General features: G+C 35.9%; 1 protein-coding gene across 1 annotated transcript in view; it reads left to right on the top strand.

Moving 5' to 3' along the window:
• The window catches only part of LOC149562022 (serine/threonine-protein kinase PCRK1-like), a 61,873-nt gene extending 38,722 nt beyond the window's left edge, over positions 1 to 23,151 (top strand). Inside the window, exons 3-4 of the mRNA XM_089825560.1 lie at positions 15,042 to 15,164; positions 22,296 to 23,151. Of these exons, the coding sequence (XP_089681686.1) occupies positions 15,042 to 15,164; positions 22,296 to 22,853 (681 nt within the window). The 3' untranslated portion in view covers positions 22,854 to 23,151. The remainder of the gene's footprint in view (positions 1 to 15,041; positions 15,165 to 22,295) is intronic.
• Positions 23,152 to 25,509: the final 2,358 nt, after the last annotated feature.

Genomic DNA, 25,509 nt, shown 5'->3' with positions numbered 1-25,509 from the left:
TAAAACCAATTGTCACCTCTAAAAAAGAATAGAATTTTACCTTAAATCTACCTTTGCCAATAACCGGGCCTCTTCACATTTGAATCAGATGTCGGAAATTCCAATCCTCCTTGCAAATAATGATACCCTAGCAAATGAATTGCTTGTAAAAATCTGCTCATGCCACTGAATTTTGACCTTAAATTGCCTTTGCCAATTCACCAAATAAAATTGCCAAGTTGGAAGAATAAAATCACAGCCCTTTGGAGTAAAAAATCAGACTTCAAAATTTTTTGCCAATCTCGCAAAAATCAGGCGTCTTCACCACAAATTCAACTTAGGGCAGAAATCGCCCAACTTGCCAAAATTCGGATCTGCTCCTCCAAATTACCCTAGGGCAGAAATCGCGCAACTAAGGAGGAAAAATAGCTGCCAATCAAGGAAAAATCAGGCCCCAGAAAATTGCCTTAGCTAGAAATTCGCTCCCTAGAAGAAAGTCGCTCCAACTTGCAAGAGGAGGTGGAAAGAATGAATAAGGAAATAAGAGGGGGGAAGCCCCTCTTATACCAAACTTTTGCCTCTGCAAGTGGGCCGACCTGCCTGGAGGAAAAACAAAATTAAGTTAGTCCCTTAATTAATGGCCCAGATTTAAATGCAATATTAAAATTACTTAGCCTTATAGTGAAATTGGCCCATTTAATTGCCAGTTTGATTAGAAATTGCGAAATAGAAACAAGGTAATCCTAGGAGATGCCAAAATTTTCATTTAATAGCGCTTTGGCAGTTAAAATATCATTAAAATCAAACCTAGCAAGCCAAAATCGATTTTCAATTCCAATTTACTGATTTTCTTTAACGTTTCTAAAACCCCCTAGGCAAAATTTCAACCAAATTAATGAGATTTTGCAATTTAATCCAATTTCAATTTTTTTAACAAAATTAATCCTTTTCCTGGCGCTTGAAATTCAAACTCTAAATCCAATTTCACTATCAAAATTTCTTTTCAGCAAAAAATTTCAAGATTTTCCAAAACGACTAAATCTAACAATTTCATTTTGAAAATGCTCAAGCTTATACAATTATATCAAATTTTCAAAATGCATCTAAGTCCAAAATTTGCAAATTTATCCTACCAGATATCGTTTTAGCCATTGAAAAAATGTTGTTCAATTCTGTTTGGCCTAAGGATAAAATTACGCGTTTCGGAAAAATCAAGTTTTACACTGGGTGAAAACAAATCAAATCCTCTCTTGGCCTGAAGGCATCCAAGGTGTAAAATCGTCAAATCGAAAACCTCTAGACAACTCCAAATTTTGCTAAGGCAATCGAAAAATTCCCAAAATCCACAAAAAATGCCAAGGCTTGCTCAAAAAAGGGGGTCAATTTTTTTGGGGCGATGGTGTGATTTTCTCACAGTAGTGAGCAAGGATCTCGGTAACATATGAAGTTGCAAAATAAACAACTCATGTTCTTGAGCTACCAATCTTGAATCGATGATCAATATAAGTGTTGTGGTGAGATTAGATGTTATGGTGAGGTGTCTTATTCGACGGGGAGAGAAGATTCAATAAGGATGTTAGAGTTGGTCAAACACATTTTGATTATTCTTGAATAAATCTCATGTAAACCCTAATATAGATTGAGGCGATGAAGGATAGTGTATTATTGAATTGAATATGGCAAATGAGTGCCAAAATTGAAAGTTGAATGAATGGTGAGAATTAAGCGACAAAAGTGGTGTTCTTATAAAGAATTGTTCTTAGTATTGATGCGTATGAAGTTGGATAAATTTGTGAAGGAGATTTCAATCTGCTAGGGTTGTGATCAAGGTATCGAGCAAAGAGCAGTAGTAGAGTGGAGAGGACAGATTGGATATGACAGGCAAGGAATGCTATATCCAAATCATACAACTTGTTGTTCCCAAACAGTTGTAGCAAGGGAAATTCGTTAATTGGGTGGATGGACCTTAACCAATCTTGTGGTGTAAATCCTTTAATAGGGTGGACTCTTAGGAGGCATTCTACAATCCTCTAGCAAGGTAGATCTTAGCACATCTCATTGTACTACTAGCAATGTACGAATCACTTCTAACAGAGTGAACCCACAGAAATGTTATTTTTAGCTCCTAACTAGGCAAACCTATTTACTGCATTGAAGGACTTGTGGGTGTCATCCCACCATGTTTTTCTCCCTCTAGTTGAGGATTTCCATGTATAATATATGTGATGATCACGTGGATGTTTACATTTATTTCATTTCTACAGTTACCTGTTATTTGTTTTGGAAGTTGTTGTTAAAGTTAATTGCGTTAGTGTTTAAACTAGTAGGCTACATGTTTGCACTGATTCACCCCTCCCCCCCCTCTTAGTGCTCCTAAATACTAACAACCATCACATACCATCAAGTTTGATTATGCAATTGTCATTATCTGTTTTGATATCTTATATGTTGGAGATATGACATAGTGTGGAATTCCTCAATAGTTATTTGTCAATAGATTCTACATTGACGCCTTGACATTCTTGGTGTAGAATTGGTTGTATTTCTTCCTAAGTGTAGGAATGTGTTCGACATCATTGAATCATCTTTAGCTCAGGAGACTCTACATTGAGTGGGTGTCACTTGACTTCTCTAGTATCTCTTATTGGATTGGGGGGGGGGGGACTTTTCCTTGCATGGGGTTTTGTGCATTTCATTCAACATTGAGAGAATTTTGTGTTTTCATCTCTTTTGAGGAGTTTTACCCCACTAGGTTTTCTCCATTCACAGTTTGCAAGAGATTGCATTGCATTTCATTTGTACATTGGTACCTATTAACACAAAAGTTTGCACCTTGCTTGGGACTTGACCGCCAAGCAACCTCGTGTATTATGGAAACAACCTCCAAGTGTGGGACTTGCACTTTGAGGTTGTATCTTTGGAGAAGGCCGACTTCCTTTCAATTTGGATGCACCCTAACTACTGCTTTTGAGGAAAAGAGGGATGAAATGCATAAAAAGTAAATGTTGAAAGGGAAATACGGTAATGCACCAGATTGAAACTTCGGTTACTATCTTTGCTTGCAACTTCACAAAACATCAATGAAGCACACAACTACATAGATCTAAACTCTAGTCCATCTCTTAAGAATTTGTATGCAGATTAGAACTAATGAGGTGCTGAAAGGAAGAAAATACATTAAACACAACATACAAAGTGAGAAAATAGAAAAGAAACACCTAACACAGGGCAAAAATATGCACAAGATAGCTAAATGGGAAGAAAAGGTAAAACAAGGACTTTAATTGATGCTGCGCAAAAGGAAATTACAATTGCCGAACATAATGCTGCTGCAAGAGAACCAGAGAAGAACTTAGAACTTATTTACAGGACTGCATTTAAAGAGCTGGTATAACTCAGATTACAACCTTGAAGTTCAAACTCCAACCATGATGGAGTTAGATTGCAAAGGACAATAAATAAATAAAAATCAGAACAAAATCTGATCTCTATAGCAACTTGATCATGAAAGTGACAAGAAAAAACAAATGAGTCTTTGCAAATTAATAAAGAGGCATGGTGATGCACTGGCTCTAGTAACGTATCATGGCCACAAATAGTCAAATTGTGCCACTGGCAAAAAACTGTTGGGACAGTTAATACAAAATATTAACCCACCTGTAGCATTGACTTGTTGACCGTCACCATTTCACAAGGATCCCCAACAAGTTAGTGTGAAGACATGAAAGAAACTTGGTCGTTGATCATTGAAAAGATGCACAATATTAAACTTGACTAAAAGTGACAAAAGCACTATCCCACATCATTTGGTGGTTGAACTGAATGAAACCATGTGGCAAAACCTAATTGGTTTTGCCATTTTGCAAGAGGCAATAAGGACCTTTGTAAAACTGTGAAACATGGATAACACGAAGTGTTAACCCACCTAATATTTTGATGAAACAAAGAAAAACTTCATTGAAAAGTTTGTTGATGAAACAAAACACGTCAATGAAGAAACCTTTTGACTTTGGGAATCCTACATGACATCAAAATCAGATTTTGACTAGATCTTTCCCTTGTTTTATTGATGAAGCACTCTGGATAACACGACATGTTCGCTGTGGAAACATGATGTGTTAACCCATTGTAACAGATTTCAGCCTATTGAAAATGTCTTAGATTGGTTATCTATGATGGGCTAAATGGGGGCAAAAATGGCCAGCAATACCTAACATGCCTTAGTTTCTAGAACCCATCTTACATTGTTAGTATACATTCTCCCTTAGTTGCACTTGATAGGGAGTTGGGGGGGGGGGGAGGGGGGGTTGTTATATTTAAGTGTTGTATCCAACATGTTATTCTCCCAGGTCCTAGCCACACATGTTACTCAAATTTACTTAGGCCACATAGGAACATTCCCACATTTGATGGCATTATCACATTATCATTTTTCCACTTTATGAGGAACTTCTACCTTTGGTGGACTTACGACTTTATCACTTTTCTACCAAGTTGCCGGATTCACATCTTAGACCCTCCAAACGGGTTTGGGTTCGTGTTGGGTCCGGGCCGGGTCCTTGCGCAACTTTGTGGGTCCTCACTGGTTCGGGTTTGTGAGAACCTATAGGCCTGGGCATTGTCCTTGGCTTGACCCTATATGGACCCAGGTGGACTGAGCATAGACCCATGAGAACCCACAATGTCTAACTCAAAAAGTTGGTCCAAAAACATTTTCTTATTTTTATTTTTTGTTGTGACCGGAAAATGACCCATTATGAAGCCTCCAAAACCCTCTTTTATTGACATTTTCTCTTTCCATCTTGCTAGTTTGAAGTAAGGTGATTGTTGGCAATTTGGCTAAGGAGATATGTTAGGATTGTCATTTATGGCAACATATAACTTTGAGAAGACAAATTGAAAGATAAGTCTGAGGGCATAATAATTTAGAAAATTGTCTAAGTACGTATCAGTAGAACAATGTATAGTTAGCCTATTTTGTTTAGCGCAGTTCATTGGAGGCACTTGGGTTTATGCGCACTTATAGGAAGGAAGAATATAGTGTCTATGACATGTGGGTAAAAGTGCTTAGGGTTCGACTATGTATAGACAAAGTTATTGCAGTTTTACCAGTAACAACTTACTAGGACAGAACTGAGATAAAGGCAGATTAAAGGCATTTTGGTCAAGGAATTGTTCTAGTTTACCAAAACAGTTGCTTGACAATGTTGGGGCAACATCCTAGATGTTAACCCACATGTGACAAAAGACAATTCAAAAGATTTAGCAAAATATCAAGCAACAAGGGTGATAGGATGAAAGGATTTGGTGTAAAGGCAGAACATTTTGTTTAGCAATTTGTGACAAGGCAGAACATTTTGGTTTAGCAATGTGCGACATTGTATTGTAATGATATAATTTGAATGTGTGCTTTATGTGATTGGTATTGATGTGAATTTGATGCTAGTACAGAGCAGAACCTCTGTATGATCAGTTTTGAAGAAGGAACCAAAATGACAGATCAGACATTGAAGATATCAGCACTGTGTAAAGGTTTTTGTTTCTATCTCTATTGCTAGCATTGTAATATTGTATTTGCATGTTTGAGCAGTGGACTCTTCTTGCATACTTTTGTATTGTAATACCAACTCCTAATAGGATTGGGGCTTCTAACAAGGCCTAGTCTTAATACCAACTCCTAAAAGGATTGAGGCTTCTAACAAGGCCTAGTCCTCTAACAAGGACAGATACACTATACGGATGTAATAGACTACAAATAGGGTCAATATCTTTCACAAGATACTTTTTATTAGTGGATCATTTTGTGGGTACCATCCCCACCGGGGTTTAACCTTGGTTAGAGTTTCCCTAGTTAACAAATAAGGGTGTTATGAGTTGCATTGTGTTATGGTTATATTTACTTTTCAGTTTGATCATATATGCAACTTTAAATATCATTAATAATATCCATAGTTGGGCAAAATTTTGTGGAACATTGATTCCCATGGCCCTACCTTGTTCGGGAAAGAGCACCAGAACACCATCCCCCCCCAGTAGTCCCTGTTTCTAACAGTGATTGTATTCGATTGTGGAGTGCCAAATACCTTCCACAAAGCACATTTCAAGTATTTAAATTTTTAAACTTTATCTTTGACATTTGGCATTGATTAATAATCAAGCATCACATACTATGAAATTATTTAGTTTTACAATTATGTATATTTCTCTTTTTTTTTTTGTGCACATATATTATATACATTTATACATATACACACAAACCATAATGAAAAAAAATCATGGACCTACGTATCGGGTTCTCTTATCCAATCCTGGCCCCAAACCTGAATCAGCAAATGTCATAATCCATGATACTGTCTACATCCAACTGTAATATTTTCTTATTCTATAGGTCAATTTAACACCTTCAGCTTCCAAGATTATCTTGTAAGAAAGATTTTGTTCAAATTCAACTTGATTTAGATTCTTGTAAATGATAGGTACCTTTACTTTATCCAGGATTTTATACTTCTATTAGTTTAGACTGTAGAGAAATTTTCATAGCCTCATTCATATCAAAATGTAAAAGAGTATATAGTCATGGTTTTTGGACCGAATCTGGAGATGAAGGTTTCATGAAACGTCCTGCTTGTCCCTAGAACTACATGTAATATTTGAAGATCCCTTTTGTTAGTTGGAATTTGGAATAGAAAAGTGCAAGAGACATCTTTCAAACAAAAGCTTACAACAAGTTGTTTGGGCCACATCTGCATTAGGTCACAAGCTGTTGCATCCATGGACTTTCGTTTCAAAACCTTTAGCATTGGAACGGTTTAATTTGAAAGAGTTCTTAAGGCTAGGAATTTCCTTAAATTGTCCATATGAAAATACTATTCTTCCGCTGAGGATAGTCAGAAGCACTTTTAGAATTTTAGTCCTACAGGTTCCCACTTATCAGTGAAAGATCAACCAAGGCTGTATCTCTGTAGATTTTTTCTCTGCCTTTTCTATGGTAGATTCTATTATCAATATCTTCAAGGATGGATCCTTCACTTGTTAAATTCCTGGTACTTTGCAAAGAGATACCCCCTTTCGACATTGATCCAGAAACATTACTCTGCAGTGTTAAATCCCATGGCAAACTATTGCTTAGAAGGAAAATTTTGCCAAATTCATCCAGAGCACCGATGGAGTGTAATGGGCACCCCTGGATGTCCCAAAAAACTAAACCAAATTGCTGAAAGGAATTATGTCAAACAGTTTGCATTCAACTTCTTAAAACCCCTTATAACTCTGGAAATCAAACGTTTATTTGTTTGTTGTGTTTCGTGCATGGAATTGGTATCATACAACATAAACAAGAAAGAAACTACAATAATATGCAAAGTGGAAATGAACTGCTGCTAATAAAATGTTATTTTCAGAATTCATAAAACCAAATACATGACAGATTTATCAACTCACTAATTACTTCAGCAATATTGTCATAATACTCCAGCCCATGCTTACGAACTTTCTACTACAATACTTTGTCCTCCAATCAGTCCACTACCTTCATAATACCATTCCCTCCAAGCGGCATAAGCGTCGGACAAGTAGTGAAGAAGATATGAGCAAAATATCAAATCTGCCTGTAGCCGGAAATGCAACTAAACTGCCTGATAATGAAGCCAATAAGAAAGAATTCCAAAGGCCAAACCCCAAGGGAATGACGTCTAGAATGTTACAAGAGAGGATAGACGTCCTCAAATGCCAAGAATAGAGCTGCAACTCACACACCAATTTCTTCTCATATTCAACCTGCTTAATGAAGCCACAGATGCTTCCTTTTATTCTATTCCCACGGGTCCGCTCAACTCATATGGGCAATGTGGGATAAAAGATGTGTAATATAAAACATATATTAAAATACCCCTTATGTCTCCCTTGGGTACACATCACCATAAAATAAATATTAAAGTAACACTTTAATATTTTACAATTAAATCAGACGTTACTTTAATAAAACTTCAGGCATTAAAATGTATTAGCAATCGGACTCCGAATAATGCGAGTGATAGCTCATCGGAAAGCTCTCACCGAGGAGTATCGAATCCAATCACCAAAATTGACCTGCACTGTGTCCTGCCGACTTACTAAATATAGTAAGTATGCCTGAAACTGAGTAAATCAACTTTGTTTTGGCTCTAATTTTTTCTTATCCTCCACTTAGACTTTGGAGAATGTGAAGGCCAAAAGATGGGATCATTACAAATCCGCCCTCCTTGAAATTGCTTGTCCTCAAGCAATTAAGTAACATAATGGACGCCAACCTCCACCTGGATCCCAATAGGTGATATCCATATGGAAGTTAAACCAATTGCAAATACGCATCCTCAGGACCAACCCCTGTGGCCTAGCATTCAAAACTTGTGCTGATGAAGTCAGAATGTCACCATAAGGCAACTCCATAGAAGATCTATGAAACGTCTTCTTCCCTTTATCCATCCACATAATATATATTGGACTGGAATGCATATTATCATCATCATGCATTGAAAAAGATGTAGTTGTAGGTGAACCATATGTACTCATGCTAACTGTATCAACAATAGGTGTTGCCGCATCGAAATATATGGACATAGGAACAACATTAACTGTTGCAACAGAAAACTGAACTGAATTTGTAGTTGATGAAAACTCATAATCATTAACATGTGTGGCTTTATTAGAAAATACATCAACCACTGCATTTATACCATTAAATTCCTCATTGGATGCTTCAACTAACATAGAAGTGGCTGCTGATATGATAGTCTCCTCACATTCTCCTAATTCCACTATTGCTACGTCATCATCCCCTGACAAGGCTTCATATGTGGTCTCCTGACTTCGCACGCATGTCTCTACTGACTCTGCCGAAATGCCCACATCACCAACATCATAGCTGGCTGGCTCTATACGTGTCTCGATCCCACCTGAAAAATCGACTACCTTCTGCTCTGGAGCAACATACAAATCATCAATGTTGATGCCCATCTGTCTAGCCATAAGCTGCAACATCATATCCATTCGCCTATTCTGCTCCTGTTGCATATGTTGCCCCTTCTCTAATGTACCCAATAACTGTCTGAACATCACATCTTGATCTGGACTAATATACATCTTTATCTAGCTATCAATATGATCTCCACAAGATGGCAGGACTTATAGCTCTGATACCACTGTAATGGGCACCCCTGGATGTCCCAAAAAACTAAACCAAATTGCTGAAAGGAATTATGTCAAACAGTTTGCATTCAACTTCTTAAAACCCCTTATAACTCTGGAAATCAAACGTTTATTTGTTTGTTGTGTTTCGTGCATGGAATTGGTATCATACAACATAAACAAGAAAGAAACTACAATAATATGCAAAGTGGAAATGAACTGCTGCTAATAAAATGTTATTTTCAGAATTCATAAAACCAAATACATGACAGATTTATCAACTCACTAATTACTTCAGCAATATTGTCATAATACTCCAGCCCATGCTTACGAACTTTTTACTACAATACTTTGTCCTCCAATCAGTCCACTACCTTCATAATACCATTCCCTCCAAGCGGCATAAGCGTCGGACAAGTAGTGAAGAAGATATGAGCAAAATATCAAATCTGCCTGTAGCCGGAAATGCAACTAAACTGCCTGATAATGAAGCCAATAAGAAAGAATTCCAAAGGCCAAACCCCAAGGGAATGACGTCTAGAATGTTACAAGAGAGGATAGACGTCCTCAAATGCCAAGAACAGAGCTGCAACTCACACACCAATTTCTTCTCATATTCAACCTGCCTAATGAAGCCACAGATGCTTCCTTTTATTCTATTCCCACGGGTCCGCTCAACTCATATGGGCAATGTGGGATAAAAGATGTGTAATATAAAACATATATTAAAATACCCCTTATGTCTCCCTTGGGTACACATCACCATAAAATAAATATTAAAGTAACACTTTAATATTTTACAATTAAATCAGAATTTACTTTAATAAAACTTCAGGCATTAAAATGTATTAGCAATCGGACTCCGAATAATGCGAGTGATAGCTCATCGGAAAGCTCTCACCGAGGAGTATCGAATCCAATCACCAAAATTGACCTGCACTGTGTCCTGCCGACTTACTAAATATAGTAAGTATGCCTGAAACTGAGTAAATCAACTTTGTTTTGGCTCTAATTTTTTCTTATCCTCCACTTAGACTTTGGAGAATGTGAAGGCCAAAAGATGGGATCATTACATGGAGCTCATCATTTCATGGAGATCTTGAAACATATAGAATTGACCAGAGTTTTTGAGGTATCTAGAGAACATGACAGCGCCAAGAGAACCAATCATGCTTATGTGGCCAAACCGAGAATATCTTGGTGAAGGAAGAAGTCTAGAATCACTGAGCTAGCTGGGACTACCAATAGAGATGGGAGAACATATGAGCCCAAAACATTGAGAGATTGTTATGGTAAAGAGACACAGGATATTGAGAAGCCACAGGTGTTGTAGTCAAATAGGCTGCAGGTGCTGAAATAGCCCCAGGTGGGCAGAACTAGAAGCATGCTTACGAGTCCACACCAAGAATATCTTGGGTAAAGCAAGAAGTTTAGAATCATTGAGCTAGCTGGGATTACCGGTAGGGATGGGAGAACATATGAGACCACGATTACAATATTGAGAAAAGCCACAAGTGCCCACTCTTGAAAGCTTGAGATTGCTGTGATGGAGAAATAATTTGGCATAGTGCAGCCTGTTTATATCTAATTTTATGTTCTCACGCAAATTTGTGCTTGTTAAATATCAAGCATGGGAAGCTTGTGTGTGGGATACAGCTCACAAAGAAAACTCTGGGGTTAAAAGGCTGGCTTGTTTTATGATTTTTGATAAACTCTTATATTTCTTTTCCTAAGTTGCTGGTCTTGGTACGGGGATGGGTATGGGTTAAAGATTTGGCTATGATGATATGACAATTATTTTACCTCAGGTATGGGTATGAGTTCTATGCATCTATGAAGAATTCAAAAAGTTAAAATTTTTTAAAAACAGTATTATGATAATTGCTAGTAAATGAAATATTTAAATATTTCATATTTTGCAAAAATAAAAATACTCATAAATCCACAATATGATACTCACTGATTAGTCAAATGTTAATGATTTAACACAAAATGTTATTTCCGGTAAAGAAAATATTTAAATACCTCAATTTGCAAAAGAGAAGATACTCATAATTTTATTATGATAATTCCATGATTTCTTAAATGGCAGTGAATTTTACAATTGATATTCAATATTTCATATTTCTCTTTATCAAGGGCATCAAGATTAAGATTTAAATCAATTTCATTTGGACCAAGCTAAAATGCCACCGCCACTAGTCATGTCAATGTAGGAGCTGCCTCATTGATAGAGACCTCAACAAGTTCTGCAACTGTAGCATCTAAGATTCCTCTTCATCTCCTCATTGGAATTAGATTCTTATGTAACAAGAGAGGTGAGTTGTAGTTCACAAAGATCAAATCCTCATCTTTTGCAATTAGATTCTTATGTAACATGAGAGGTGAGTTGTAGTCCTCAAAGATCAAATCCTTATCTTTTTTTGCATCCAATTGGTTGAATTTTCGAAATGGATAAACTAGTATGTATTAATAGTCCACTTAGCTGAAGAATAACTTGCAATTTGTTGAGTTTTCATAAAACATTTGCATTTACAAAACATAAAATTATAATATATAACTATGAATGAAAAATTAAGAAGTTAAAAGATAAAATCGAGGCATGCTTGAGAGGAATTTGTATTGCAAGTGGCTACAAGTAATATAGCCTTGGGATTATATGTATCACCACCACTCACGAGCATCTTTCTTATACTTGTCTCAAAGAGTAAAAAAAATCATCATGGTTCTTTGAAGATATGAAGTGCCAAACTCACTCAAGACAACACTCTATATGTATACATTTGGGAATGTTCTTTTGAATGTAGTCTTGTAACCAACAACAGCCTCCTCTTCTTTATATGATGCCACCTATTTTGAAAAGAAGGAATTTTTGAGCTATGGTATGAAGGAGACAACAAATTGCTATCAGATGCAAAAAGGTGATTATCTTGTTCTTGTTGTCAATGATCTTTGTCACCTTTTGAAAACTACTTCTATGTAATCAGTCTTTTTCGTTTCAATTATGATCTCTATTTATTCAAATGTGGAGTACATGCCACAATAAATTTCACCCAAACATTGGTGGTTTGTATCAGGATTCAACATACATAATTATGTTGATGATAAGCCTAGTAGAACTGAAAATATATTCTGCATGAGTACACCGCTCATCATCTAGGACCAATGCTTTGATTTTTTGGGCTCCCTCTATATTTAATTGCTTCCATACACTAAAGAGTGTTGATGACAATAGGCTCAATGCCTTTTGCTAGTTCACAATTCGTCTTAAGACAAATGTGTGTGATGTAAATTGAATTTTGACAATCTTACATTGCGTAAAAATTAAAACAAATTAAAATATTAAAAGGTAGATGACATGTAACATTAATATTTTTAAAAAGACATTTAAATTACCTTTTAACTCCAAGTCAAAGGTCTTGAAGATGGCTTGTGGCATAGGATGATTTATCACCAAGAGGTGAATCTTCTTAACCTCTGTGTAGATTTTTGTGATATATGTGATTTTTGTGCTAATTGTTTGTAGTATCAAGTCGAGTGAGTGGACAATATATAGTGTCCAAAAAATATGCTCATATGTACTCTCTAATATTGAATTAGTTACCCCACAATTTATATTGTTGTCCATTATGACTTGGACAATATTTTTGGGGTCCACCATCCTAATGGATTGTATGACGCTATTGGCAATGAAAGTTGCATTCTTCACTTGCCCCTCGTAACATACTACCTTCAAAACTATTGCTCCTTTAGGGGACATGGCATAGTCTTTCACATGTATATGTTGCAAACTTTTCATTGATTAGAAATGGACATTTGTTTTGGATCATGAATGTCTCTAGGAAATTTTTTTCCTGGGCCAATATGGTGTTGTGCACCCTTTCATAGCTAGGACTAGTGTAATTATTAGGTGCATTGGCAATTGTTGCTGCCATATCCTACGAATATGGTAATCTAACAATGTTGGAAGGATGTCCATTTCCATAAAGGCAATTTCTTGAAAGCCTTTTCCAATGTGCCTCTTCTATGAAAAAGAAAAGCAGTTACCATCTTCTAGGGAGGTGGTTGCATGAAAGGATGTGGGCCAACTATCGTGATAAGCAACAAGGAGACTTTTGCATTCCTTTTCTAGAAGAGGATGCACTCTTTCTCTTGATCTAGTACTTACCCCTCCTGTTTTTGATATATTCCTTTATTGTTAGTTTTGCAACCTTCTTTATTTGGCCTAACTTGAATTCTTATCCCTAAGTTGGTAATAGGGTTCAAATAAGATTTTACTTGATTGTGTGAGCTCTATACTCATTCCCACATTGGCTACAATGCCAACAATAAGCCCCACCACTAAGAAGTCCAATCATGGTTGTATGTCGTCAAAGAAATGATGCTTCATGAAATTTGAATGAGCTCTCTACATGTGGGACAATTGAATTGGAGCCTATAGTCATTCTATACAAAGATAGCAAAACAAACATTACAATTTACAACCCTACAACTTCAAAAATAAAAATTGTCATTATAACCCATTTATCATGTATAAGAGGTTCAAAAATATATTTTATAACTTGAAATATATTCTGGGAGGCCAATACTCTTGATATCAGATGTGATATCTAAACCTTGTTTTGAGTACTTGATAAATATTGGATGTTGATATTCTGGGAGATCAAACTCTTGATATCAAATGTGATATCTAAACTTTGTTTTGAGTAATTGATAAAAAATCATATGTTGATATGCTGGAGATCAATACTCTTGATATCGTATGCGATATTAATGGTAGAAAACTTTTGAGTTTTCCTTAAATTCCTAATATTACCAATGGTGTAATATTTGTCTTGTGTTTAGCCTCCTTTGCTAAGAGGGAGTGTTAATGTTTGGTAGCTTCAATCGGATAACTATATGAGTGTACACATAATTATATATGAGATATAATTTTATGTACACGTAATATTTTCTCTCATATAATAAGTTTATATCTCACATAAAATTATATCTCATAGATAATTACGTGTACAGTCATATAGTTATCCGACTGAAGCTACCAAACATTAACATGAAGCTCTCAAGTGCTTGAAATCAAAAGGATTTAAGCATGCAGTACAAGGAGAAATGAACCATAATGGCACAAAAAAGTAAACTTTGTGCACAGAGAGGTCAATGAAGCAGAGATTGGTGAGGGCTTCGCCAAAGATAGTAAGGGAGATTAGCAGTTCTAACTCATAGATGAAACACATGCAGACTGTTATGCATGGATAACATATCACCTCTTTCTTTCTATAAAGACCACGAGATAGAAAGGGCTTTAGTATTGAAGCTTGTGCTTAAGTTTTTGGTAGTGTTGGATAGTATGATAAGTTGAAGTTGTAACAAATTCTATGCACTCTCCTGTTTCTTAGGTATAAATAAATTCATAATGCTCAACTATTCAATTCCATGAATCGATACAAATTTTTTCTCCAAGAAAGATATTTTTCTAGTCTCTTGTTCTGTGAATTATTATTTACACATGTTTAAGTAGACTTTAAAATTAATTGTATCTAAAGAAACATATTACTTAATCTCATTGGTATATATTTTATTATTATTACTTTTGTTGATTGATTACAGCTTCTTATAGATAGATAATATACTAACATCTGTAGTATTTGTTGTTATTGATGCTGAAATTTTGACTGATATACTACTCATTCACATGACCTTGGTCAATATATTTTATACTCATCTCAAGAATGAAGAAAGATGATACGCATCATTAAAATGAACTTCTGTTCATGATGAAAATGGTTTAATATGTTTGCCACTCTTCTTTTTGTGCAGTTCTTTTGTCTTTTGGATTTACATAGAAAATAATGGCCAGAAAAGTTGATTTTTGTCTTTTAATAATCATGTTGTTGCAGATAATTTTCCGAGACTTTAAGACATCTAATGTTCTCCTTGATCAAGAATTCCATCCAAAGTTGTCGGACTTTGGACTGGCTAGGCAAGGACCAGCAGTGGGGAATAGCCATGTGACAACAGCAGTAAGTATGAAAATTCTGCAAATATGTACTTGATAGTATCATTGTTTTCACTTTCAGCAATTAGAACTTTATACTAAGTTCCAATTATCTAATGGATTATCCAAATCATCATCATCTTCATCTTCTTCTTCATCAAAGGCATTAGTTGATTCACAATCAGTTCCAATGTCAATGGGATTAACTGCACTAATAACATTCCTGCTTTCCAGGTTGTCAAACACTTATTTCTTTTTCATTGTACATAGAGCTTGTTAGTTTTTAATTAACATCCTACTTGAAAAATGTTATATAAGTAGCTTGCAAGTCCCTTCACCTATTGAAGATGTTGTTTAATGTTTAAAATATGATTTATCACTATACAAAGCCACCAATTAATTGGGCAGGGGTCATTATCAGCAATTGGATATAAAAACTTCACTAGAAGAAATCTTGAGGGCTAGTTTTAATTTGATGTTATAAATATCTGAACTTAAACAAATTTTGTTTTGTGACGTTAAAGATCTTTATTCAAATTCTAAAATAATCATTTTCTGCACTATATTATAAAATGTTTCTCAGTGGAACTGTACCTGTTTTGCACTTGGTCTGCCTGGGCCTGCCTTGATTCAACCTAAGTTCGGCCTGGAGGAACCAACCTGCCTAGGTTCGAAACCAAGTGGAACCTAAAAGAGAACTGGGACCAGGACCAAGGACTGCTTCAAAATTCACCTAGTTCAAAGGGCCAAGGGGAGAACTGGGTAACTAAGGTCATAAGCAACCTAAAAAGAGCTCATTTTGTTATCAAACCTGGCAGTTCCTGTTAGAGGGTCATCTGTAACAACAGCATTAGAGTATCCCTACACATTTTGGATTTAGGTTGTGTTTTCAAGTTGAAAAGTCAAACTTGAGGGTCAACAAACTTTAGAAAAATGAGAAAAAGTGTGGGTATGCAGAATCTTTTGTGTATGCTTACTGGAAATACTTTATACCCATTTCTAAGAAGTTGTAGGCTGATTTGGTAACACAGTCGAACAATGAAAATGAGTACATTTGATTGGTAACTCAAAACAACACTATCCTGCTTTTAATTGAATGACACATAATTGAGTTGTCAGGAGGTGGATGCTCCTCCCTCCAATCTATTTCTTTTAGCACGGTGCTTGCTGTTGCACTATGGACGATGGGTACAACTTACAAAACATAGAACAGGGGCCCAAGTTAATTAATTTACTTGTTAAAACTATGGGATGGTGGCTATGGGCAGGGGCTCGGGCTCAATAGGCTAAAAGCATCTTGTTGCAGGCTAATGATCATGAGGTTCAAATCCCCCTATCTACATGGTGCAGGTGCCAGGGTGCTAAGCTGATTCCTGCAGACTAAAAATAATAAAAAAGGGATGGTGGGTATGGTTTCCAGCTTGCTGAGGGAGAATTTTAATAGATGTTAATAAGACAATGCCAATGATATACATTGATTTATGAGATTATTGCCTTCAATTTAGAGCTTGAGAGGGTGAATGATAGAAAACTCAATGGTGAAAGGGAGAATTAAGGTTATCTTGGAATTTAGGAGCCAAAGCATATTTCACTATAAATTTTGCTAGTTATGAGGCCAGACAATTTTCTTGAGTGGACATTAGTTTAAAACCAAGGCAAGCACATACACGAAATATTTATTGGGTTCAACCCTACGGAAAATTGCCTTAAGTTTTCCCATATGGATGTGATTATTTATTTTGGCTCTTGTAAATTTGGAATGATGCATTCTTAAAGTCGTTGGCAATGCACTTATTGAATAGTATCCCCATTTGGTCTCACTAAGTATTAGCAATGGTAATCTCACCTGTGCTTAAATCTATGCCAATTTGTACCTTGAAAAGCCCTTAAATGAAAGCTGAAACAATCGGACCTCTTATTTTGGATTGAGTGGGACTAGTTACCGGATAAAGGAAGTGTACTGATTGAATGTCATTATTGCAATGAATGTGTCACATTTGCAGAGATATCCACCATTAGCATACCTTGCTAGACACTTCTCTTCCCAAGTTGTCAAAATAATGCTATCCAAATGAGGAATCAATGCTGGAAACTATGTGATAACATGGTCTTAAGAATAAGTATCTCCTGCTTATGAACTGGAACAAATATGAAATTCTGAAATCAGTTGCTTGGGCTGAACGCATTGTACCACAGATTTCTGCACCTCCATTAAGAATATCTGGGGTATCCTCGGCCTTGAAAAGACAATACCATTCCCAGTTGTTCGTCCTTCAATCAGCAAATATGTGATACCTGTTTAGTAATTACGGTTTTACCCTTTTGAATTTTCTTCAAGAGCCATCAATGTGAACCCAGTCATAGAAAAATGGTACTTTATTTACAAAATATACAGAAAATTTCATCTGAAATGCAGGTTCTTTTTCTGAATATGGTATCGATACTGTTTCACCATCTGAAAAACTGTTAAGTTTCATATGCACCATCTTGCAAACCTTGATTCTTTTCCAGCTTCTCCCATTGATGAGTATCTCTTACATTAGAAAAATAAGCCGGAGGAAAGAAATTCTTTATCAGCCAGCTTCTATCATTCAAGAATGTGATGATATGCTACTGAAAATGACTGAGATCATCATCTTTCTGTTATATAGGAATCTATAACTCCAAATGATCATTTTAGTGTATCCGCATTCTGGAGTTATAGGGGCTTAAATTGTATTATTAGTTTTGGGCAAACCCTTGCTAGATGGTCCATGGTATAACAAAATAAACAGCTGAAAGGGATATTCTGATAATCAATGGGACAGCTTTCATTTATTGGCTCTCCCTGTTCCAAAATAATTTTGTCTGGCAGTCTTTCCAAGGTCGATATCAACATGGATATGAGTCTAGTAAACTTTTGAAGCAGTTACAAATTCTCCAATTGCTCTTATGAAAGCAGAGAGATATTTAGAAATCACTTAAAAACTCATTTGGGACTAAAGGGAGATGAGTTTATATAAGGTCTGTTGAGTTGAAGTATCTGTAGGATTAAGGATATTGATATCATGATTAAACTGGATTTATTTTGAAGTGATATGTTTCCTGGGAAGACCAAATTTGCCTTTTCCCTAGACACAGAAATGACCATAAAATGATTTCTTCATAGCATGATTATATCTACCCAGCATTTGACAATTCCAGTTTTCAGAGTCTTAGGGCACGGGTATGCTGCCTTGAAGTTGCAGATCATATTCCCTTTGCTTGAGATACTAGATCATCTGTTACATTTTCTCAAGCCAGGAAATAAACCTTGGAGGGTTGTCCATTTTCTCAAAGCAACCATTTGACATTTTTGAAATGGAAGGTGGGTTTGATGAATGGCTTTTGGGCAAGCAAATAGAGGAAACTTAACAGTGCATCTCTTGAGATCTGATCTTGATCCCTTGTGATTTAAACCTTAATAGAGCCTGTGGTTGGGCTGGTGGCTACTACACAGGAGAGGTAGAAACTGTGTAATTATTCACTTGGGACAAGAGTAGACTTGTGAGAGGGGGCTGAGTGTAAGGAGGGAAGGTGAAATAGAGGGAGAAATAAGAGCACTGTTTGTGCTAACTTTTCAGATAAAACAGTAAGACCCCTAGTCTCGTTATTGATGAAAAGTCAAGTTACAACAAAATTCTAGGATAAATTGACGATTTCTACATTCGATCATGCTAGAATTTTTTATGATTTTTTTTGTTCATGCTCCATGATCCATCATCAAGATGAAAACTGGAAAAGAGAAATATGAAATAGATAGCAGATCAGGTTGACTAAATAGAGGAGGGAGAGAAGGGCGCAATTTTCTTACTTATTGTAATTTTAATTCATTTAATTAATTTTTTGTCTCTTTTTCTCATTCTCGTTGTACAACATTAGATCCCTCGAATATTGTGCTCTTTATCTCGCCCCTCCTCTTTTTAGTCAGCCTGATCTGCTAGCTTTTTTACTTGTCTCGTTTCTAGATCTCATTCTAAAGATACATGGAACATGATCCAAAGTTTGATGAAAAAACTAAACACAGTTAAATCCAGAAATCATCAATTTAATCTATCATGGACTGTGGAAACTTCGTGCATTTAATATTCTAGATCCTTCCAATCTGACCGGCATCAATAAGATGTCAACACAAACTAATTCTGGTCCGCAGTTTTGGAAATTATTGATTTGATTTGTTTGAGTATCTACATTTGCATAACCAATACTATTTAACAGACCTGTTTGCACAACACCAGCTTCTTCACCATTTCCCAAGCTTGACTTTGGTAGTGCCTCAAAATGAATCCTTGACAACAGTAGTGGAGATGATCTGTGATTTCTAATTTTTCTGATTGGTAAGTTGAGGGTTCTGTTTTGGTGCTCACCTGTATGATAAAATGATCTGCATGCAGAAGCTGGATGACCTGCAATCTGAAAGGAACCAAAAATGGGCACTAGCTAAACATACAAAAATCCTGTAGCAATGGGTGTCAACCTTTATAAAGACAAAACATAACTTTTCCATGATATTCTGCTACCTTGCTAAACCATTCACATGAAATGCCAAATTTACCGGCCATGGCCAAACTGCCAGACCAGAATCAGTGTCTGGATCAATCCTGCAACTAGCCTGCTCCCCTGTTCTATTCTTGGCCTTTGCACTCACTGTACATCTGAGCCTTCAACTCCAATAATGTTTTTTCTACTTTAGAAAAACCAGTCCAAGAAAACATGCTCAACTACTCCAAACAATTGCCCCTTGGGGTAACACTCAATTTGCCAATGTATATAGCCAACTTGCCGAAGAAAGAGACAAGATCACCATATTTTGGATTACATCACCAGTAACAGATTCTGATGGCTACCTATATCAAGATTTACATGATATGGGTAATCAAATATATTATTTCAAGATCCTGTGAACATGAATCCGACTTATCATGCATATCAAAGATCTATTGAAGGATATCATCCTCTGATATGGGTAGTGATTCATGTTTGAGTACCCATATCATGTATGCTTTGTACAATTGTGCAGTAGTGAAGATTCAATAGTGCACTTCCATTGTGTTGTAGTTTTATCTATGAAGTGTTGCATCATACTAAGGAAGTTCATCTAAGAATTCAATGTACTGCACATGGCAGAAGGAAATACGAATGTTCTATATTTATATTTATAATTATACCTTCACAGATCATGCTTGAAATTTTCATCATCTTAATTGATCACATGTCCAGTAATTGCTGTCATCTTTTCTCTAGCAATCTCGTGATTAATGGTATTACTGTATATACTGTGCATATCAAGGATAAAGAGCTAGTGACCAATTTGACAATGTATGTGGTATTGAAACGAAGGCCCATCTAGAATCATATATAGTTGGGCTGTTATTTATTCAGAAAATTGTGTCATTTGTATTTCAAAATTTTCAGCTGGAAGAGTTGATGATATGGTGATGATTGTTTCATAGCTTGTCAAAAGATAAGTGCAAGGCTCAAGTATAAAATCCTTTCAGTACACAATAGGTATAAATGAATTAAGATGGAAGTAATAATAAGCCAAATATACTTCATCAGATTTAGGAATTCTTTCGGTATTAAAAACGTCATCTTTCTCAACAATCTGAGAGTTTTTTTGGATGATTTGATTTGTATGATATTGTGTTTCATTCCAAACATTTTATGTTTGACTTGGAAATTAATTGTAGGAGATCCCTTTTTAGATGTTTCCCATACATTGTTTCAAACCAAACTCCTACTTTAGTTTAGTGTTTGGATTTGCAAGGGGGTATTTTTCCAAGAAATTGCCATGTATATAAGCAGAGGTCCAGAGGATATAGATCCAACCGAAGTTTCAGATAACTTCATACTTTAGCAAAGAGCTTTCGTAGTTCATGGTCATTCCCAATGCATTCAATTGTATGATATCATACATTGATTTTGAAAAGGATTGATTTTGTTTTAGTTGAAGCTTTCTTGAAGATTCTGCATGCGAATTTTCTGTGGAGAGAGAGAGAGAGAGAGAGAGAGAGAGAGAGAGAGAGGCTTGGACAGCAATTCATTATTCCCGTGCACGTGATCTGTTACCCAGGTTTTTGGTCCTATGAGTTTCAAAGCATATAATTTCTAGGATTATATAGAGGACTCGTAAATATTGGATACAAATTTCAGGATTTTCCCAAGTCTCCAATTCAATTGCATATGGTAACTTTAGTACTTTATATTTGTGAAGTACGCTTATCCCGCTCATCCTTGTGCTCTGTTTGTTTTAGTCTCTTGAATGAAAATTTATTCATAGAAGTTCATTGTATTATGTTGTATGTATATTCCTACATGATCTGTCTGTTAATTCTATAGAACTCTGATAATCATAACTGGTCTGAACTACAGATCGTCAGATCTAGTAAAGCTTGGAGATCCTTAGAAAGGATTGGCCTCTTAAATACCTTATATTCATAACCTAATCGGTGTCTTTAATGGGAGCATTTATTAATGTTCTATTTGCACAGTGTAGTTAGTATATTTACTAAGTAAGTATAATATCCTTGAGATGCTGATCTTGGCAATAGAATGTTTAGTTTATAAGTAGGGCTGACTTGGAAAGAGTCACGTCCTTTCTAAGGACATGCCTCATGAGTGCCATTTAAATAAGGGGTAAGAATGTGGATAAAGGACACATGAAAAACATAAGGTTTGCTTCTTTAACATTACTGCCCTATACGATTTGTAGCAGGTGTAAAACATTTTCAGAATAAATATCTTACAGAAACTCTTTAATATACAGCTCTGATATATTTAAAGACCATCTTCAGCAAGTCTAGAAAGGCATTAGATTAGTTTGGTTGTACAGAAGTTGCAGAAACTTTACACTGTCAAGGTTTTTCTTATGATCTTTCTCAACTGGCTTTGCAATTTTTCTGTCCTTAGCTCAGTTGACAGTTCATTTAATGTTCATTTATTTTATCTCCAAAAATGAAATGTGTAAAAAAAGAGTAGACTTGATTGACTGAAATTAGTAGCTTGCCTGTTGTTGTAAAGCATTGAGGGCAAGTGATTATGAGTCATATGATAATGTACAATTTTAAATAGCAAGAAATAGAATCTATAGAAGAAAGAACTTGAACACTGAACTGTCATTTTGTTTGCTTCCTAACAGGTTGTAGGCACAGTGGGATATGCAGCTCCTGAATATGTTCAAACTGGACATCTTACATCCAAGAGTGACGTATGGAGTTTTGGAGTAGTTTTGTATGAATTAATAACAGGAAGGAGATCTATGGACAGAAATCGGCCAAAGAGTGAGCAAAAGCTTTTGGAATGGGTAAAACCATATGCATCAGACAGCAAAAAATTGCGCCTGGTAATTGACCCAAGACTTGAGGGACAATATTCACTTAAATCAGCTCAGAGACTTGCTTCTCTAGCCAATAGCTGTTTAGTAAGGCATCCCAGAAATCGCCCTAAAATGAGTGAAGTAGTTGAGACATTAAAGCAGATTGTGGAAGTTGTAGAAGGAGGAAGCCCTCAATCTACACTCGAGTGCCAAACTAGTGAGACAAACACTCAGATTTTGACAGAGACTGAACCTGCAAAAGAAACAGTCAACTCAAAGCGGCGAATGCTACTGTTAAGAGATATGATCCATCTTAGGAGCAGAGAAAGTGGTCGTCCTTCTTGGCGAGTTTGGACCCCTAAGATGGTTAGAACATGGTAAATGGATATCAGCCAGTAGTACTCGTGGAGATGGAGTGATCCGTTTTTGCATTTGGGTTGACATTTGTACAAATATATTTTCGTTGATATTTATTCTGTATTGAAGATTGATGAAAGAATGTGGTATATTGCCTAAATTTTTATAAACAATATGACCTCCACAGAAACAACCATGCATTATATTCATTTCTTTCAAAATACTGATAAGAGTAAGAAGCAGCAACTTCTGTGACTATTGCTTTTCTTACTATCAACTTGTACAAAATTTCAGGTACATGAAATCTAGTTCATTTTTTCAATCTTGTGACTTCAAGCTTGTAGCCGCAAACATGTCTAGCATTAGAACTAGTCCGGAAGACCAAATTTGTATGCGTGATTATATTTCTAAGTAGTCAAATGCCTAGTTTATATTTCAAATTTTTGCAAAACACGTTTTCTCTACCATCGATGTCATATTTTATGGTCTATTTTCTGAAGTGTAAGGAACCTGCAACTCATGGAGGAGATTACTTGGAATAGCGTTTTGGCTTTCCATAATGCCTTTGATATGATTTTTTTTTTTATGGGGCTCACAAATGTACTTCGTTCAAAGTTCCTATGGATGACTGGTCACCAAGAAGAAGAAAATGTAAGTGTGGTGAATGATTTTGAAAGTGGGAGGTTGTGAAGACTAATTATGACTAACAAGAGGATTGGAATATTTGAATCATTAATTGCAATTTTGTTCAATTCTGGAATGAATCTTAGCCATTGAAAATCACCTAATTTGAAGTCTGTAGTATCTTAATAATCAAATGAGATCTCCAAAAAAGAGTTTTGTATCAGTTTATGCTCCACCATGCCAAAGAGAATAGATTAAGGCCTTATGTAATATAAATGACTTAAATTTCTAAAAGCTACAATTTTTTTAAAGTAAAATGCTTTTTCATATACCTACAAATTATTTTTGAACATAGAGGAAGCCCATAAAATTTGACAATTTTATTGAGCAAACTGGCACCTGCTTCAATGGTCTTCACACCAAAACTCGTGGAATTTCCTTTAATGTCAAAATCTGATTTATTAACATAAAATCAGCTGTAACAGTAGAAAAATTATAACAGCAACAGCAATAGCAACAAAAAATGATGATAATCACTTACAAAGCCTCATCCAAAGTATTGCTTAAAACACACTTCAACTTTGCTATTTTGCTCACAAATTTCACACAGCTTTATCCAACTAAATCGATACACATACATCTAGAATTGATTTAGAAACATAGTAACATAGGGATGTGCCGGGGACTTGGGGACTCCGTTCCCCCGTCTCCCCAGCGCCGCGAGATTCCATCACCTCCGCTGAGGATGGGGACGTCTCGGTGTTGACTATTTGCTGATTTGACTATTTATGTCCAATGTTTGATGTTCCAATTTAGTGCAATGTTCTAGTATTTACTCTTTCACATTTTTATCTCTTATATTGCAATACATCTTTTCATAACTAGCATTTTAAATACCATATGTTAATATACACAACCCCGTTCTGGTCCCCCGCCACCGTCCCCCAACCGTCCCCTCTTTCCCCCCGTCTCAAAAACTTGTGCCCTTGTTCCGCTGTCCCCCTGTGCTCCAAGGTGGTGTAACTATGTTTAGAAACATAAAATGAACCGCTAAATCAAAAAATATCATACCTACAACTACTCTCTAATACCTTGCTTGTAACCTGCAATACAATTTTTTTTAAAAAAAATAGTTGTAACTTCTATGTTGTAATGCAATTCTCGAGTGAAATTGCTTTCTAGAAACACATGGGATTCCGTCAACAGTCTTCAACCTTCATTGGGTTTTTGTCCAAAGAGGAACTATAAATTTATGCCCAAGCACCAAAATCGAACACCGAACTTGTTAGTGTGAAGGCCGACAATCATAGTTCTATCCCTCCAATTATGTCTCTCTTGGATTATGAGACCTTCATTATATTATGTAATTGGAGTCTTTATATATGCTGCTGGTGTATCATTTGTAACCAACTTATTTTAATCAATACAATACTCTGCTCTGTGTGGACGTAGCCACAAGTTGTGGTGAACTGCAATAAATCTGGTGTCTCGTTTATTTGTGTTTTTCTTGTCTATTAAATATTTCGTCTGTTGTTTTCACTTTCATTATTTAATCCTCTTCAATTGGTTTAAGAGCATAGGTTATGCAGGTTGGAAATTGGTGTTGAATTTCTGGAACAATGGAGGATGCAAAAGTAGAGAAATTCACAGAACAAAATTTTGGCCTTTGGAAGGTGTAGATGGAGTTGTTATTAATCAAACAAGATCTTGCTCTTGCGCTAGATGGGAAGGCAAAGAAATCAACATCTATGAATGATAAAGATTGAAAAAATCTGGACAAGAAGGCAAAAGTGTCTATTATACTTGGGTTGTCAAACAACGTCCTCTTCAATGTGATAAATGTAAAGTCCACAAAGGCAGTATGGGACAAGCTTTCATCCATGTATGCAATGGCATTAGCTGTGAACAAAGTCTTCATCATGAAGAAGTTATATAAATTCAAGAGGAATGACAACAACCTAAATGAGTTCAACACTCTTGCCAACCAAGCAAATTTGATAGGCAAACCACAAGATGATGAGAATGAAGTTGTTCTCTTATTATGTTTGCTACCGAG

The sequence above is a fragment of the Cupressus sempervirens genome, chromosome 4, assembly GCF_028749045.1.
Source record: "Cupressus sempervirens isolate cs-2001-9-10 chromosome 4, ASM2874904v1, whole genome shotgun sequence".
Taxonomy (NCBI): domain Eukaryota; kingdom Viridiplantae; phylum Streptophyta; class Pinopsida; order Cupressales; family Cupressaceae; genus Cupressus; species Cupressus sempervirens.
This window is presented reverse-complemented; position numbering and strand designations above follow the sequence as displayed.